We start from the raw sequence: 17026 nt of genomic DNA, 5'->3' as shown, positions 1-17026 counted from the left end.
AATTTTGCATCGGTTTGATTTAGCATGCAAAAGATTTATATATATGGTAAAAACTCCATATTCTCTTTGCCTCCATTCCTCCATCTTGTATAAATTTAATTTCTTGTATGTCTCCTTGCTTGCCTCTCATTCTTTGTCTATTTCTCATGATGCAGCCTTCTTCTATTACAGAATTAAGAGCTAATGGCATTGTAGATGGAAACATTAACTACGTAATTAGGATTATGGGAAAATGTTGAATGCAAGTGTGATATTTTATATGTATGATGAAATATCCGTTTCGTAGACACTGTAACTATTTACTAGAATTTATTAAGTTCCTAATTGTGTTGATACTTATAATTTTAAAGATCATGAAATCTATAGCTTAGCCAGAGTTCCAAATGTGCTAACACACACACACACACATATCTATATATAGGTCTGTGTTTAATCAGTAGGGCTAACTATGAAACTCTCCTTCAGATAAGATGAGATTTTATGGTTATGATTCTTCTTACAATTTAGTCAATGCCCTCGTCTTTTTTTTTCTTCTTCTTTCTTTTTGACATTCTGAATGTTATATAAATATAAATGGGATACTACTACATTGAAAGAAATATATTGGATGATAGTGAACATCATCTTGAATTGAACGAAGATTGATATTTTTTTTGTCCAAATTCATTGATCAAATGTTGTATGATTCCTTAGTTTCTAGAATCAATTGATGAAGAGTAGATCTTTGTGTTTGATGTTTTTTTTTCTTCATTTTTGTTGCTTTATACATATATGAACCATCTAATTTTGTTATTGCTTCAGTGAATTTGTACACTTGGTTGGTTCTTTGTTGGAACTAATATTAGGTATGGATGCATTTTTTATTTGTTGACCATCATATTTGGTTATATCTCGGCAATACTTGAAAAAAAAAACAGTTTTTTTGCTGTGTTTTCTTGGCTCACTTATATGTGGTAATCATTCTTGTAATGCAGGATTATGGATGACGAATTTTACAATATTGTTCTGTAACTTGATTTCCGGTTACTAATATGTGTACATCTTGTATATGCAGATTATTTGGGATGATGAGTTTGGTTATTGATATAGGCCAACAAATTTTATTCAAGATATTCATCTATCATTTTCTTTTTGTTAGAATGCTGAAGCAAGTTCAGGATATTGTAATTTTCTACTGTTAGACATATGATTTGTATTACATTTTGTTGAGAATAGTGATATGTTGTAATACACTTGATTTTTTGATTAATGATATTTGAGAATGTTATTAATTACGTTTTATTTTCTTCTTAGAATTTTATTTTGTATGTATTTACAAATCTATAACTTTTATAATATGATATAAATGTACATAAATAGATATGTAAAAACAAAATAATATTTTAATTTAGGGACATATATATATATATATATATATATATATATATATATATATATATATATATATATATATATATATATATATATATAACTATCTCCTGAATAAATTAAAGTGCCCCAACAAGATTTTATGCATCGATAGGTATTTCTTCATAGGTCGTATAGTAGTGCCTCAAAAGTATTCTATTGGGATATATATATAAGTGTTTTGAAATGAAAATTCTGTAGAGGCGTATTATTAGTGTCCCACGAGCTATCACCACACACAACTACGCGACATATATTTTATTTGCCTCTATAAAGTATAAACGTCTCAAAATGGTACGTTTTAGGACACTTTTTCAGTGTCTCTAAAAGACATTTTTGTTGTAGTGACGGCTCCTCGATGGTCACCTGGAAACCTAATTCAAAGTCTCTGGAACTTTGGAGTGATAAGAAAGCGGCAGAAGCTCCTCATCCTCCTCCTCAGTGGGCCCGTCCCAAGAAATCTTCAGCGTCCTCTTCGACAAATTCATTTACTATTATTCGGGATTCGGACCTAGATGGGGCAAAAAGAGAGGCGATGTTAGCAAGGACATTGGTGGAGGCAGTGACAATGGTGATATAATAAGATGCATAGAAACGAATAGGAAATGGAAGCGGCAGTTGGTGTAGAAGATTTTGATAAGGTGGAGTACGAAGAACAAGATGAAGAGGAAAATAATATAAATAATAATGGGAAGAAAAGGGTGATAAAAAAAACAATCAAGATTTGCTTAATTTAATCCTAAAATGCTGGATGATCTAGCCACATCTTTTGAAATAAAAAACGATATTTCACTTTTGATGGGTTACGTAGCCGCAACAACATTGGGGCATGACGTGATGAGTATCTTGGAAGATGAATCACCTTGATATATGACGTTTCCATAACTACTTCCCCATTAGCACGACATCTATCAAAATGTTGCCAAATTCTCCTCATTCGAGCTTGATTGTTGCTTATTGTGTAAGGATTACCATTAAATTCTATGTTAGTTACCACTACTTCCAAGATAAACTTATTGAATCTTGTATCCTTCCAAGATCACTTCTTATTTTATTGAAACTTGAATAATGATGTTGAAACCTCCCAAAATAAACCATAATTCGTCATTTGTTATGCTGCAAGGTGTTCCCGTAGTTGAACTCGTGTTTCTTTGGTGCACTGAGCATAAATCAAAGACATCTGGATTTTACTTCGCCCTAGTATCAACATAAAGTTGTGATAGATTGGTTAGTCGACATCTTTTATCCAAAACAACCAAATATGATGGTTAATAGGATTTCCATGCTTGTAATGATAAATTCCTATTTTTCTTGCATACTCTCCGATTTTGTAACTATTTTGCGTGGGTTCTAGAATGTCGACAATCATTGGTGTATTCTTTTTAACCATTAATTTTAAGTAATCTAAAGAACTTGTACCTCAAACCCCTCTTATATTTTATATGATGATTGACATTTATAATTAATTTTTTATTTCTATATCAAGGCCCTTTTTGGCTCGTGTACTTCTCCTCAAGATGAGTTGTTGAGTAGCTATTTCTCTAGACTCCAGTAGTAAGATTTGTCTTCATGTTATGTTATTCATCATTTAGAATTGGGTTGTGATCTTGTCTTTGGAACTCCAGGTGTAAACAATGATTTAGTTCATGAGCCATCAGGCATACTATCTTATGACATAGGTTTTTCAACAATGAGAGCTACCTATGTACCCATGTCGACCTAGATGTTTTGTTGATCATCTTCTTCATCTATATTTTCATGAAATACCTAATATGGAATTTATATTAGAGTCTATCTAGGTACAAATGCTATCTCCTTTGAGATAGTAGGTGGAATAGTTTTAATAAATTTGCTCTTGTTTTCGTTGTTGGAATAACATCATCACGAATAGCATCATCAGCTACTACAATACTTTCCTATACATTCTACTTCTTCAGATTACCATCTTGTAAACCCTTAGTAGCTTGTACTGTTTCCATCGTATTGGTCTCTTCATTCACTACATTAATCCGGCATGCACCATTTTTCTTAAGTTTCATTTTAATACGATGCAAGATCTTCTTTTTCACGTATTGTGCACCTGTGCATTGTGTTTGTAGAAAATTTTCTGCAAGTACTGTTCACATGCCCCAATAAAACGCAATTTGTGTAGAATGCGTTATTGCTTTCATTCCACTATATCCCTCCTCTTTCGACTCACCAATCCATAGTCTTCGTTGGAGGGGCATCGAAACATCAAATTCAACGCATATCCGAGCAAGCATAAAATTATGTAATGTTAGCGTCTTTTTCATCATATCATAAGTAATTCCCTAGTGTACTCCCAATCCGTTGAACGTGTAGGGTTAAAATACAAGAAAAAAAGTTTTGGAAGTCGGATATGAGAATTGAAAATGATGCTTGCTATGTTTGTCATATTTGAATTTTTTGGCCATAAAAAAAAAGATGCAACATGGACGTGTGTATGAGATAAGATTTGTGGCTATGAGATAGTACCATGTCTGCATGAGAAACCGGAATAATGAAGACATAAGGGGGGTTAATTTATATAACCACCGGTTTTCGCGATAGTTTCCAATAATTATTGATATGTAATTTGATGTCATCGAGACTATGGCGGTTCTGAGAATTTATAATAAGGGTGAATTCAAATTATTTCGCAGACATATCTATCTCAAGTGGAGAGTGATACAAGCTGGAGAACTATCAATTACGGTTACTAGACGATTTGACAACGTTATTTTTCAGAATTGAAACTAAGATGGTGTTGTGGTAATAACCTTATGGGAAAGTGTAAGTTGACCGACGGTCTTAAGAAAGGGATAGTATCTGGAGGTTTATGTGTCAAGTTTGCATCCTTGTCTAGGTGTGATGCTGGAACGCGGAAACCATGACAGGCCAATGAAAATTGAATGAAATATTAGGGTTGAGGATTTTTGCCATAGAAAAAATTTGGCGTACGAGTCAATGGTAGAATTGTTGGCATGTTGGTCTTAATTGCTTCGAATTGTATACACTCATTTGGATCTAAGATAAAAACTCTCAACTCTCACTGTATGTCCACGAGTAGCAACAAGGGTTGAACAAATTGAAAAACATACAAAACCAAGTCACTTCGAAGTTCTTGCATTGGATGGATTGTAAAAGGAAGATAATGTGCATAGAAAGTCTTCGATATACAATATTCTTATACAATCTCGAATTTGACACTCTTTTTTTGCATTCCCATTTCCAAAATTCCGGTTGTTGACTATTCCGAATAATATATATATATATATATATATATATATATATATATATATATATATATATATATATATATATATATATATATATATATATATATATATATATATATATATATATATATATATATATATAAATCTATCACATGCCTAAACTGGGCGTGGGATGTTATTTTTCAGGCTCAATATATATCTACGTATGTATATATATATACGTGTATATGTAATTTATAGTTTAATTTGTATTGTGCCATTTTTATAATTTTTAACAATTTAGTTTTATATACAAAAGATGAAATAATTATGTAATGAAGTTATTCAAACTTGATGAATTCATTAAATTGGTAGAAATATTTTATCCAAGTGATAAATTTAGCCTATCCAATCATAGTAAATTTTCACAAATTGAAAATTCGAAAGTAAAAAATTGTATTTTGTAGACTGTTTACACGGTCAATTACAAGTATTTGTAAGTATTTTACATGATTATACTTTTTCAAATTAAATGTAATATTTTTTTTACATGATTTTACATGATTGTAATTTAAAAGAGTTTTTAAATTAAATATTATAGATATTTACTTATTGTATGCTATTTTAATTTTGTTAACAAAATCCCTAAACAGAAGTCTGGGGTGCTGCCTCTGAACTTCCGTATATTTATAGTTCACCATCATAAAAAAATCCTAGCTTTGTCAATGGCGACAATTGAGCGAGCATTTTCAGCCATGAATAGAATAAAATCAAAATTTGAAACATAATAGAAAATAAGTTTCTTTCATACTCGTTGATATTGTATATATAGGAAGAAATGGTTGAAATCTTGAGTATGGGTCGCCATACATTTTTTGACATTATTATATAATGTTATGTTTTTTTTTTTTAAAGTATTTGATTTTTTTTTGTTATTTTTGTTTTATCAAAAAAGTTTAAGAATTAACTCTTGAAACAATCGTTGTTGATATAAATTTCGATTACGGATTATTACTATTTTTATTAATGTATATCCGGCCCCCATTGAAAATATCTTGGCTTCGCCATTGATAACGGTTATTCAAACCTAATTAGTCACACAAAATCAGACTTAATTATTTTTGGTGGGATAAGTTTGAAATGTTGCTATGCCGCACCACTTTTATGGTTTTCCCTTGATGTTGTGACGCATTTTCATATAATCTAGTTTATCCCAGTTACACTACCCCATGAGTTTCCGAACCGTTACTGATTGACGTCTTACATCGTCCCATAACAAAATATATGTGGTCACAATGTGGTCGTGTTTTATACCGCATGGACCCGTGAATAGCCATTTCTTGTAAAAAGTGAATTTCGTACTATGTGTGTCGATCAAAACAACTACATATTGTTTTGCTACCGACCTCATCAACTGCTCTTCTCCGTTTTTATGAACAACGGGATAGCCATCTATTCGAGCCACTTATTTTATATTAGGTAATTCTTGAACTATTACTTAATATTTTATATTTGTTTATGTAAAAAAATTATTAATTTTATTGTGTATATATATAAGTCTCTCACACGCCCAAACTACGTGTGTGATGTTATTTCGCTCAATCTGAGTGTATGAAATAGAGAATATACGGGGAGGGAAAGAAAACTGAAAATTGAAATGATATTCATAAATTTTGAACAATATATATCATTTCAAGAAGTTAGCGTTGAATTTCTAGTTGTATTTGCGCGCGCGCACACGCACACACACACACACACACACACACACATATATATATATATATATATATATATATATATATATATATATATATATATATATATATATATATATATATATATATATATATATATATATATATATAAATTTAGGTAATTAGTAATTACAATTAATATATATATATTTTACGTATAGATCACGTTTAAAATAGAAAAATAGAGTTGTTGCATGTTGCCTAAATTGGTATTTGCGTTTAACTCTGTTTTTCTCCTTTTTGGTAGTTTTTCCTATTCTTGTATAAGAAAATTAGGGTTGATATTTTTGGTAATTCTAGTATCTAACCCTTGTAATCTATAAAAGGCACTTATAGAAATTATAATTGGGCAGAGAGAAAAATAGAGAGATCAAGAGAGAAAAGTGAAGGGTTGAGAAAACATGTTTTTCCTAGTCTTATACGTCGATGTTTTGGTGAATGTTAAAAAGTGATTTAGCATACACTCACTACTTATTTACATATTATTTTATTTTAAGAATGTAATATTTTGATCTATATACAAATGTTTGCCAATATATTTTAACATGTTTTTCTTTACGCGACCAAAATCATGTGCAAATAATGTGCAAATCGAGCGCATATTTCGTGATTTCCACATGCAAATTCGTACTTATTTTTCTAATATTTATTGTGAATTTTTTTAACATTTTAAAGAATGAATAACGATTAAAAGAAAAATAAATTCTTTCATATTAATTCCTTGATGTTATATATCTAGACACATAACTTAAATATTTAGTATGATTATTTGCATGCAAAAATATTGTGCAGATCTCAAGTATTAAATATGTTAGAATATAGTATTAGATGTCACTTCACTTAATGTGTTTAAACGTAGTGGGATTTAATATACTTCATTTTTTTCAGACAAAAATTCCTTTAAATATTTTGAACATCTTATTAGCCAATAGTATTTAGTCGATAAGATTTACTAGTTGTAATCAAACAAAATTTTAGCATACATGCCTCCCCATTGACGAAATCCTTGCTCTACTACTGAATCTTATGAAGGGGATTATGTTCAGAGCCATAATCTCATGAAGAGGATTATGTTCAGATTCTTGAGGTTCAAATTCTTTTTTATTCCGGAAGTTGTTTTTGTACTATAATCAAGTGTCCTCTCCAAATTTCTTGATTGGATATTAGTAGTTTTTATTTAGTTTGATCAAGTTACTTATTTTTTGTTTCTCATATCTGACCGATCCCGTGACTTGTTTCATATTCTCGTGGATTCCATATCTTTGGGGAGATCAAGAAGAGTTGATCAACTTCTCTAACAACCAATAGCTGGTTTGTGACACTCTATGTAACCGCGAACAAAGAAGAGCGTAAGGAATATGAATGATATATAGGCTAGAAAGAGAGGCGATGTACCGACGCATTCTTACTCATAAAGAATATCACATATTTTCCGAGTCTGATATAAGTGGCACCCTCATGTCGCTTAGTGAGACTTGCACCATTCACTTTCTTTCTTTATAATTGGAGCCCCTAAATTGGTGATATCAAGTTCGACGCCGCCAAGGTGTTGACTCCCTAGGTGTTGATTGCCTTGGTCGACAAGTGTTTATTTACGTCAAAGGTAATGTATTGTTGAAAAATATTGAGTTCTATAAGTGAACTAGAGGGGATAATTACATTTTTTGTCCCTCTAATTGACCCGAATTCCACTTTTGTTCCCCCATGTTCCGAGGTGGACAAACTACACATTACATTTACCACTTAAAGACACATTTGGTCCACTCGTTAAGGGAAGTTTAAATCTAACACGAAATAATAATTTGGGGCTAAAATTTAAATTTAAAATTGTTTGAGGCCAGAAATAAATTAAAAATATGAAATACTATTTATGATTCACTGCCCAAATGCACCCCCATTCCCCCACCCAAAATTATAAATAAAAAAGGAATTTTGTAATAATATTAATTAAAAAAGGAATTTAGTAATATTAACAAAATGCTAAAATATGCATTAAATATAAATACATTAAAAAAAAAATTGAAAATATTTCAATTTAAATTAACAAAGAGCAGAAAAAACAAAGAATATATATATATATATATATATATATATATATATATATATATATATATATATATATATATATATATATATATATATATAAATATAAATTAAAAGAAAAGTGAAAAATGAAGAAAAACAAATTTGACCAGCTATCTTCTTCTTTCTTCTGTCAATTCTCTCTTTGGTTTTCCTCCATGGAAGCAGAACATGGGAGCTTTTAAACTCTCACAAACCAGACACATCCACCACCACCTCTGCTCCGCCGTCGCGCACCACCAACAACCACCATCTCAAGCTAGAAATGTTTCAAGGCATTCCCCTGTTTTTTCATCTTTTTGTGCTCTGTTTCTTCTCCAATGGCTGCCATCTCCCGATCAATCATCTGCCCCAACTTACCATAACCATCCTTCAGACTTCAAGCCAAACAATTCTCAATCCTTCACCAAAGTCCTACAGTTCAGACCTATGTGAACAGTAGGACTAGGGCGGATCTAGACAACATTTTAAGGGGTGATGTTTTAGAAAATAATATAGGAGGTTATAATTTTCGGACGTTCGGGGGCAGCGTCCTAAATTTTTTTAGAGTTATTCACAAAATATTGCTAAAATAAGTATATATTTATAATTTTGAAGTAAATATATTTTAGTAGTTCTATTGGGTAAATTACAAACACCCCCCTGAGGTATGGTCAAATTACAAAAATCCCCCTCTTGTTTGGATAATTACATCTACCCCCTCAACTATGATTTTTTCTTAGACCTTCACCTCTATGGTGCCAAATTCAACATAGTCATCTAGATTCCGTGAAATGTGATCTAGTTTTTACTCTTTTTGTGTAAAAAATACAGTTTCCGATGCACCACAAACTGATATATACAAGCTAAAAATCACATATTATGATCATCTTGCTTCATAATGTAGAGTTTGAATGGGATAAAACGGGTACAAAAGTTATAATATTCCATATAATCTCGAAGATTCCACTAAATTTGATGAGTTGAGGGGGGTGGTTGTAATTATTCAAACAAGAGGGGTGTTTTTGTAATTTGACCATACCTCAGGGGGGTGTTTGTAATTTACCCTAGTTCTATTTTATATTGTAATAACAAAATAAAGAAAACAATATTTAAAATTACATAAAAGAATAGAGAGAAGAAAATACAAATAGAGGAGCAAAACATATTCGTATAATAGTATGTCGAAAAGCAATAACAAAGATAGAATTTTTTGTTGGGAGCGGCTTCTCCCTGTCCCTTAGTAAATTCGTCACTGCCCATCACTCGGATTGATTGTGATTCCAGAATGGACGGAAGTGCTTACCTTTCCCCATCTTAAACAATCTTAAACAATGCGTATAATTTTTCGGCTTCTCCCTGTCCCTTAGTAAATCCGCCACTGCCCATCACTCGGATTGATTGTGATTCCACAATGGACGGAAGTACTTACCTTTCCCCATCTTAAACAATGCGTATCGTTTAATTGGGAATTTTCCAACCAAGCATTTACCTGGATAACATAATAGTCGGAAATGATAAATATAATTTAGCTGAAGTTTCATCGAGGGAGGACAACAGTTGTTCGCCGGTGGATGGAAAATTGACGATATTGAAGAACAGGCATAATGACTTTATTTGGGCCCTAATTAGGTTTGTAGAACCACTCAGGCTAGTTAATTTGAATTTGAACCCATATGTAAGTATACATAACCAAAGGGCCAGACAATGCAATTTAATATTGATTTTAAAAAATCAATATTAATTCGCTAATTCGAAACCTAAACAGTCAAGAGAATATTCTTGTTTAGCACGACTCTTTTAGTTTAGCATCATTCTTCAATCGAAGCCGTTCAATACTCACCTCAGCCATAGATCTACACCGTTGATTTTTCCCCAAAAACAATTATAAATAGCCATCGCATCGTGTATTTTCTCTGCCAAAATACTTCCACGAAATAAATTAATAAAAATACAAAAATGCTTTTTGACTTTTCAAATTAAAACACTATATTCGTTTTTAGCCCATAACAAATTTTAAATTTTAATTTTAGTCCGAAAATTGAATTTTCCATTAGATATAAATGGATTGGACCCAAATGTGTCTAAAAGTGGTAAATGTAATGTGTATTTTGTCCACCTCAGAACATGGTGGCCAAAAGTCCAACTTGAGGGACGAAAAATGTAATTATCTCGAATTAGAGAGACAATATTTAGTTTGGAAAAATGAAACAATCTTTGAAGTTTTGGCTTAATATAAATGGTTAGTAACACTCTTATTTATTTGAAGAGACCTTCCTAATAAATGGCTGGAATTATCTTAATTTAGTGGCTACAATTTCCTTAGTAGAACTAATCATAATAGATAAAGCTAGACTAGATTTTTAGAACATTGACCTAATTGACTACAACTTCTAGAATATGTGTTATTTGAACTTTCTAGAATATGGGCTCTTACTTCGTTTTACAATATATAATCTTCAAGACTAAGATTAAATCAAATTTATTTTCAACATCCCCTTAAATTTGATTTGTCATTGCAAGAAATATTTCTCAATTTGATAAAAGTCTTTATGTTTGAGCCTCTTAGTAAAGTGTTAACAACTTGATCGTTTTGACTTCACTTATATCATTTGTACGTCCTTTGTTGCAACTCATTCTCTTATGGGATTCAGTATTGATCTGCTTTAACCGTGGAAGACTGGATTCTTTGCCAATGCTATATAGTTGACTATGTATTCTAATTTTCTCAATTCCTCAACAAAAAAAAAAAGAAAAAAAAAAAAAGAAATAAAAAATAGGAGAGGATAAATGGGAAGCCACAACAAATTCCACGAGACTCTCGAATGAAAGGCGGAATCACTCTCGTGTGAGAGGCGGCATGTCTTTCTTCATCTTTCTCCCTTGTGCGTTTTTGGGACTCGATTTCAAAATTCCAATCATCAACTGTTCTGAATATTTTTGGATTGGAATTTTTGAAACATATGTAGAATTTTTGAAGTTTTCAATTTCCGATCCAGTTTTAATTTCCAAAAATAATTCGAATTTTTCGATTTACTTTGCTTATTTATATAAAATGCATTTTGCTACTGTTGATAGTCTGTATGATTCTGTTCTTTCTCTATTTTTTTTCTTCTATATTTCGGATGTATGATTATCCGTGACATATGGGGATTATATAGATGATTTGATGTTTTTGTGACTAAAAATGAGTCACTGGTGAAATTCGTGCTATTGAGTTTTTTTTTATAAAATGTTCTTAATTTTTTGAAAAATATATAGAATTTCCAAAGAAATCCGAAAATTGCCGAAACTTTCTAAAGTTGTATGAATTTCAGAATTTCCGAACTATACCAAATTGGTAATTTCTGAAACTTTTGGGACTGGAATGACTTTTTAGATTGCGAAATTCATGGAATTGAAATATGAAATGATTTTGTATTTCCTCACATCCAACTTTCGCTTATTTAATTTTCCCTAAAATATTTCTTTAGAAAATATTTTCTCAAATCAAACACAAAAATTACACGGGCAAACTTTAATTCGTTATATTCGAGCAATGGAGTTACCAAACAGGGTATCAAAACATTTAACCACCATTTTCATAATCAGAAAATAATTTTTTTTAACATCAATAGAATTATCAAATGAAGGTTGTATTTTAATATTTCGTCTTCCAAGATATAAAAATACATCCTGCGGAAAAAAATATTAAATGTGAGTTATCAACTTAAAACACCTCAATGTCCATTAAAAAAATGACATATGATAATTAAACATATGACAACTAGACATATAAACTAATTTAATTCTTTTTAATTGACAACCATTTGATAATTATGTTTAGATAAGTACTAAAATAAAATATTAAATATCAAATAAATATATATAAATATATATATCCTATTTGGCGAAGAAAACGGAAGACTCAGAATAGAGGTCATTTTGCCAATGTAGACTTCGTTCAAATAGATTAAACAAATTCAACATGAAACGGTGTCGCATCCCACTATTTTTTTGGTTTTACCAATTTCATATTTTGCAAATGGTGGTGGTGATGATGTTCATCATGTATTCTTTTCCAGTTGTATTTGAATTCATCAACTTAACTTCCATATTTCTATATATATATATATATATATATATATATAGGAGAGGGGTTGCACTTAATTCTCTTGTGTTCTCTAGGGGGTTTCTTTTTTTTTTTTTTTTTTCTTTTTTAAAATAATTAATGATGATTTTAAAGAATTCAGTATTGGGGAGTTGTTTGATGCTAACAGCATTAATCTGTTGGTTTAGTGCGAAGAGCGGCGAAGCTTTAGGGACGTTCGGATTGGACATCCACCACAGATATTCCGACACCGTTCAGCAATTCTTGAATGATGATGGTTTGCCGGAGGAAGGTACGGTTGACTACTACACCGCCTTGGCCCACCGTGATCAGCTCCTCAAGGGCCGCCGCCTCGCCGGCACCACCACCGCCGCTGCACCCATCACCTTCTTTGGTGGCAACGAGACTTACCGAATCAGCTCTCTTGCATTGTGAGTTATTATTCTTTTTCGGGAAAATTACTTGTCACCCCCTATAAACTTTTTATTCTCGCACTTTACCTGCTCAAAATAAAAAAAAGTGAATGTCCCCCTTCAAAATGTTATACCTGTTGCAGCAAAGTTCCGATAGATTATTAACCAGAATTGAGTGTTTTTTTTTTTTTTTTTGCACGTTGCCCCTTTAAATGTTATTTTTGTTACACATTGCCCCTTTAAAATGTTATTTTTGTTGCACAATGCCCACCGAAAATTGACTTTTGGGGCAAAGTGCAACCAAATCAATATTTCGAGGGGTATATCTCTTTTCTGAATTTTTAGGGGGGAAAAGTGCCAAAATGAGACATTTATAAAGGGCGAAGTGCATTTTATCCTTCATTTTTTGTTTCGTATTAATAATTGTGCCCCGTTTATTTGCAGCTTGCACTATTCACTTGTTTCCGTGGGTACCCCTGCTTTGACATTCCTTGTGGCGCTCGACACCAGCAGTGAGCTATTCTGGATACCATGTGACTGTATCAACTGTGCACGTAGCTTGAGCCTGCCTTCAGGAAAGGTACGTACGTTCGTTTTTAAATTGTAATAAGCCCTCGTTCGAAATCCCTTTGGTGCGTGTGTGTAACTACCATTATAAGATAATGTTTTTGTTTCGAACAAATCCCTCAAACTAGTTATGCAGCATCATTTTGGTAGGTTACGACGTACGTAATTGTTTTGTTGATCGTAATTTGTATCTCTAATTGTTCTGAAATATAATGAATTCGAATGCAACAGATACGGAAGCTAGACATATACAGTCTTAGTACGTCGACAACTAGCACGACAGTTCCATGCAGTAGCCCTATGTGTGGGCCCACAAGAGGATGCTCGACCAGGCTTAGTGCTTGTTCTTACCAATTATTGTACGGCAACACCTCAACTGCAGGGATATTGGTTAATGATCTTTTGCATTTGGGTACGGATACTGATCCACAAGACCCTATTGATGCCCCAATTACATTCGGGTGGGGTTTTTTTCTTCCTCTCTTTTCTCGATAATTTATTTAAAAAAAAAAGATTCTTGTTATGTCACTGAATTTACATTTGATCAGATGTGGAATGGTTCAAACCGGCGAGTTCTTGGACGGTGTTGGTCTTAATGGTCTATTCGGACTCGGTATAGGCAGTGAATCCGTGCCTAGCATTTTAGCTAGCAAAGGCGTTACGGCAAATTCTTTCTCAATGTGTTTTAGCCGTGACGGGCTTGGAAGAATCGAATTCGGAGATACAGGAAGCCCAGATCAAGAAGTCACTCCATTTAATCTTCAACAATCACAGTAATCATGCATTAAAACTTCAGAATTTTTCTTTCGTCCCTCTTTTGTTTTTCCATCTCGATTTAATTTATTTTCCGATATTTTTTTGGCAGACCGTACTATAACGTCACCGTGACACAAATTTCCGTGGAGAAAACTGTCACTAATGTAGAGTTCACAGCAATCTTCGACACTACTACGTCGTTCGTATACTTGAGCGATCCGGCGTATTCGATTATTGTCGAAGGCGTATGTTATTTTACATAGTTTCATATTATCTCGTTCGAAGATTGATAGTCTCAACTCTATTGTTATTTCTTCTCTCGCAGTTTGATTCTCGAATAACCGAGGTCCGTTATATACCTTCAAGGCGGATCATTTTCGACTATTGCTATTCGCTTGGGTATGATCTTTTTTTCTTTTTTTACGAGATTTTATGATCGGGAATTATTGCTGTGTCATGATTTATATTTCTATGCAGTGCAACTCAAGAAAGTTATACCATTCCAATCTTGGCCTTTACAATGGAAGGTGGAGGCAAATTTTATGTTGATGCACCAACAATTGTTATTCGACGAGATCAGGTGATAAATTTTTTTTTTACGGGATCAATTCATGCGAGAATTTGATCACGAAAAATAAAAAAGAAACTCAAAGATTTATCTATTATATTCTCATATGCATGCAGGGGGGATTAGCATATTGTCTTGCTATTATCGAAAGCGAGGATGTTAACATCATTGGACGTGAGTGTATCGGAATTACATAAAATTGTTCGATTTTCGCTCGTTTCGATTACTTTTGCTCTTGGGTCCAAATTAAATGGATTAAACGTCTATTCCAAAAGGAGCGTGCTAAATTCAACACTAAATTTTACTAATTCCTACACATAAATTAGAAAAAAAAATCTCTCCCTACTTATATTCTCTCTAACTTCTCTCTATGACAATTTTATCCAAATCACTCACAATTCGTTAATTTTTCACGTGAATAATCGTAAAAATGGAGTCAGTTTTATTTATTGTTTATTCAATTTCATTATGCCTTTTTAATTATTCAAATTCATATCGATTCGAATTTTTTCCTCAAATTCCAACTTTAATTTGATTTGAACACGTAAAGATTTTTCTCAAGTTCGAACTTGAAATGTTAGGGACGTTTTTAGCGTGTGACTTTGTGAAAAATTCAGCAAAAAAGAAAAGAAGGGTGGGGAATGAAAAGAAAAGAGATTTTAGAGAGAGAAATATTTTCAGTTGTGTGCATGATTTGGTAAAATTAGTGTGGAATTTAACATTCCAGATTCGAAATCATCAATACACATTATGTATTTAACATAAATTCATTGAATATTAATCCGGTTTATTTTAATTCTTCATAATTTACTATACTAATTATTAAATACATTGATTTTTCTTCACGTACAGAACACTTTATGACGGGACACCGACTAGTCTTTGATCGCGAGAAGATGGTTTTGGGCTGGAAAGAAGCAAACTGTCAGTTGATTTCATCTCGTTTTCGTTGTTTTCATTTTTCGTATATAATCACTATATATAAATTTGAAATTGCATTAAATTAAGTATTGTGACTTCTCAGGTTATGATTCCATATCATCCAACTCTCCACCCATAAGCAAGGGACCGCCCTCTAGTACTCCACCGCCACCATCGCCGCCTTCCACTTTTATTCCGGAAGCAAACGGAACTCGTACTCCCATTTCACCACCTCCACCGCCGTCACTGCCACCACCACCACCACCACCACCGACGAAGACACTCTTAGGAAGAGGTGGTGCCGCCCGTTTGAACTCCATGAGTACCGGACTTTTGATGGTCTTACTTGCCATTTTCGCACTTGTTTGATTTCCATCATTCTTTCTTATGTCATGAGATTCTTACCTTGTACTTTGCCTTGTTTGATTTCGTGTGACTAATGTGAAATTGATCCTTCTCTTCTACTTACATTGTCCCTTCTCTTTCATCTCTTCTACAATTTGGAGAGAAATTAATATTTCACCGCTGAGATGCACGGGGATAATTTAAAAAATGAAAATACGTATCCATGAATAATCGAACACAAAATTTAATTAGTTGATATGTAATACGATATAATTGAAAACTTAAAAACCAATAATCCTAATACTAATACTAATATTAACATTGGTATTAATACTAATACTATTACCAATCTCAGTTATATATTAATGATAATGCGAATCATATAAAGGCTAATGCTAATAATAGTTCTAATCATAATCCTAATTATTATCATCCTAATACTAATACTATTACTGTTACTATTATTATTACATGTGGCAAGTCCAGGAAATTGCTACAGAGTGGGCTTAAATTTTCGAAGGTTCGGGGGCAGCATCTCTGAAAACAAATTTAGGATTTTTTTTGTTGACAAAACAAGAAAATAGGGAAAGAAAAAAGAAAAGATGTTTTTTAGGACTTTTTTTTTTTACATTAATTTGGACTTTAGGTGGGCTAATTAATAAAAGTTGGGTGGAGTAAATAAATATAGATATATTATAATAGAAGTGGCAATCTATTTCTATATTTTCAGTGTATATCATAGGTGATTCCCCATAATGATAACATTTTTTGCCTGATCTGGTGAAAGTTGGTGTTGTCACTCAAAAAAATATTTTTTATAATGCATAAACATTACTGAAAGGAAAAAAGTTATTAAAAAAAAATCGACACCAATCAATAGATGAAATCATATTTAAATTAAGATTTGAGGGCGTGAAATCGATATG

General features: G+C 32.2%; 1 protein-coding gene across 1 annotated transcript; it reads left to right on the top strand.

Annotated features, from left to right (window-relative positions):
- The first annotated feature begins 12631 nt into the window (after window positions 1-12631).
- On the top strand, window positions 12632-16219 carry LOC105958454 (aspartyl protease family protein 1). Its single transcript, XM_088813447.1, has 10 exons — window positions 12632-12961; window positions 13388-13523; window positions 13742-13971; window positions 14059-14283; window positions 14376-14511; window positions 14592-14665; window positions 14744-14846; window positions 14951-15008; window positions 15687-15758; window positions 15859-16219. Exons 1-10 carry the CDS (start codon window positions 12651-12653, stop codon window positions 16122-16124), a joined length of 1611 nt encoding a protein of 536 aa, XP_088669573.1. The 5' UTR covers window positions 12632-12650; the 3' UTR covers window positions 16125-16219.
- The last annotated feature ends 807 nt before the right edge of the window (window positions 16220-17026 follow it).

Source organism: Erythranthe guttata, chromosome 14 (genome assembly GCF_056151865.1).
Source record: "Erythranthe guttata isolate IM_541 chromosome 14, IM_541, whole genome shotgun sequence".
Taxonomy (NCBI): Eukaryota; Viridiplantae; Streptophyta; class Magnoliopsida; order Lamiales; family Phrymaceae; genus Erythranthe; species Erythranthe guttata.
Note: the sequence above shows the minus strand (reverse complement) of the source record. Positions and strands in the feature narration are given on the sequence as shown.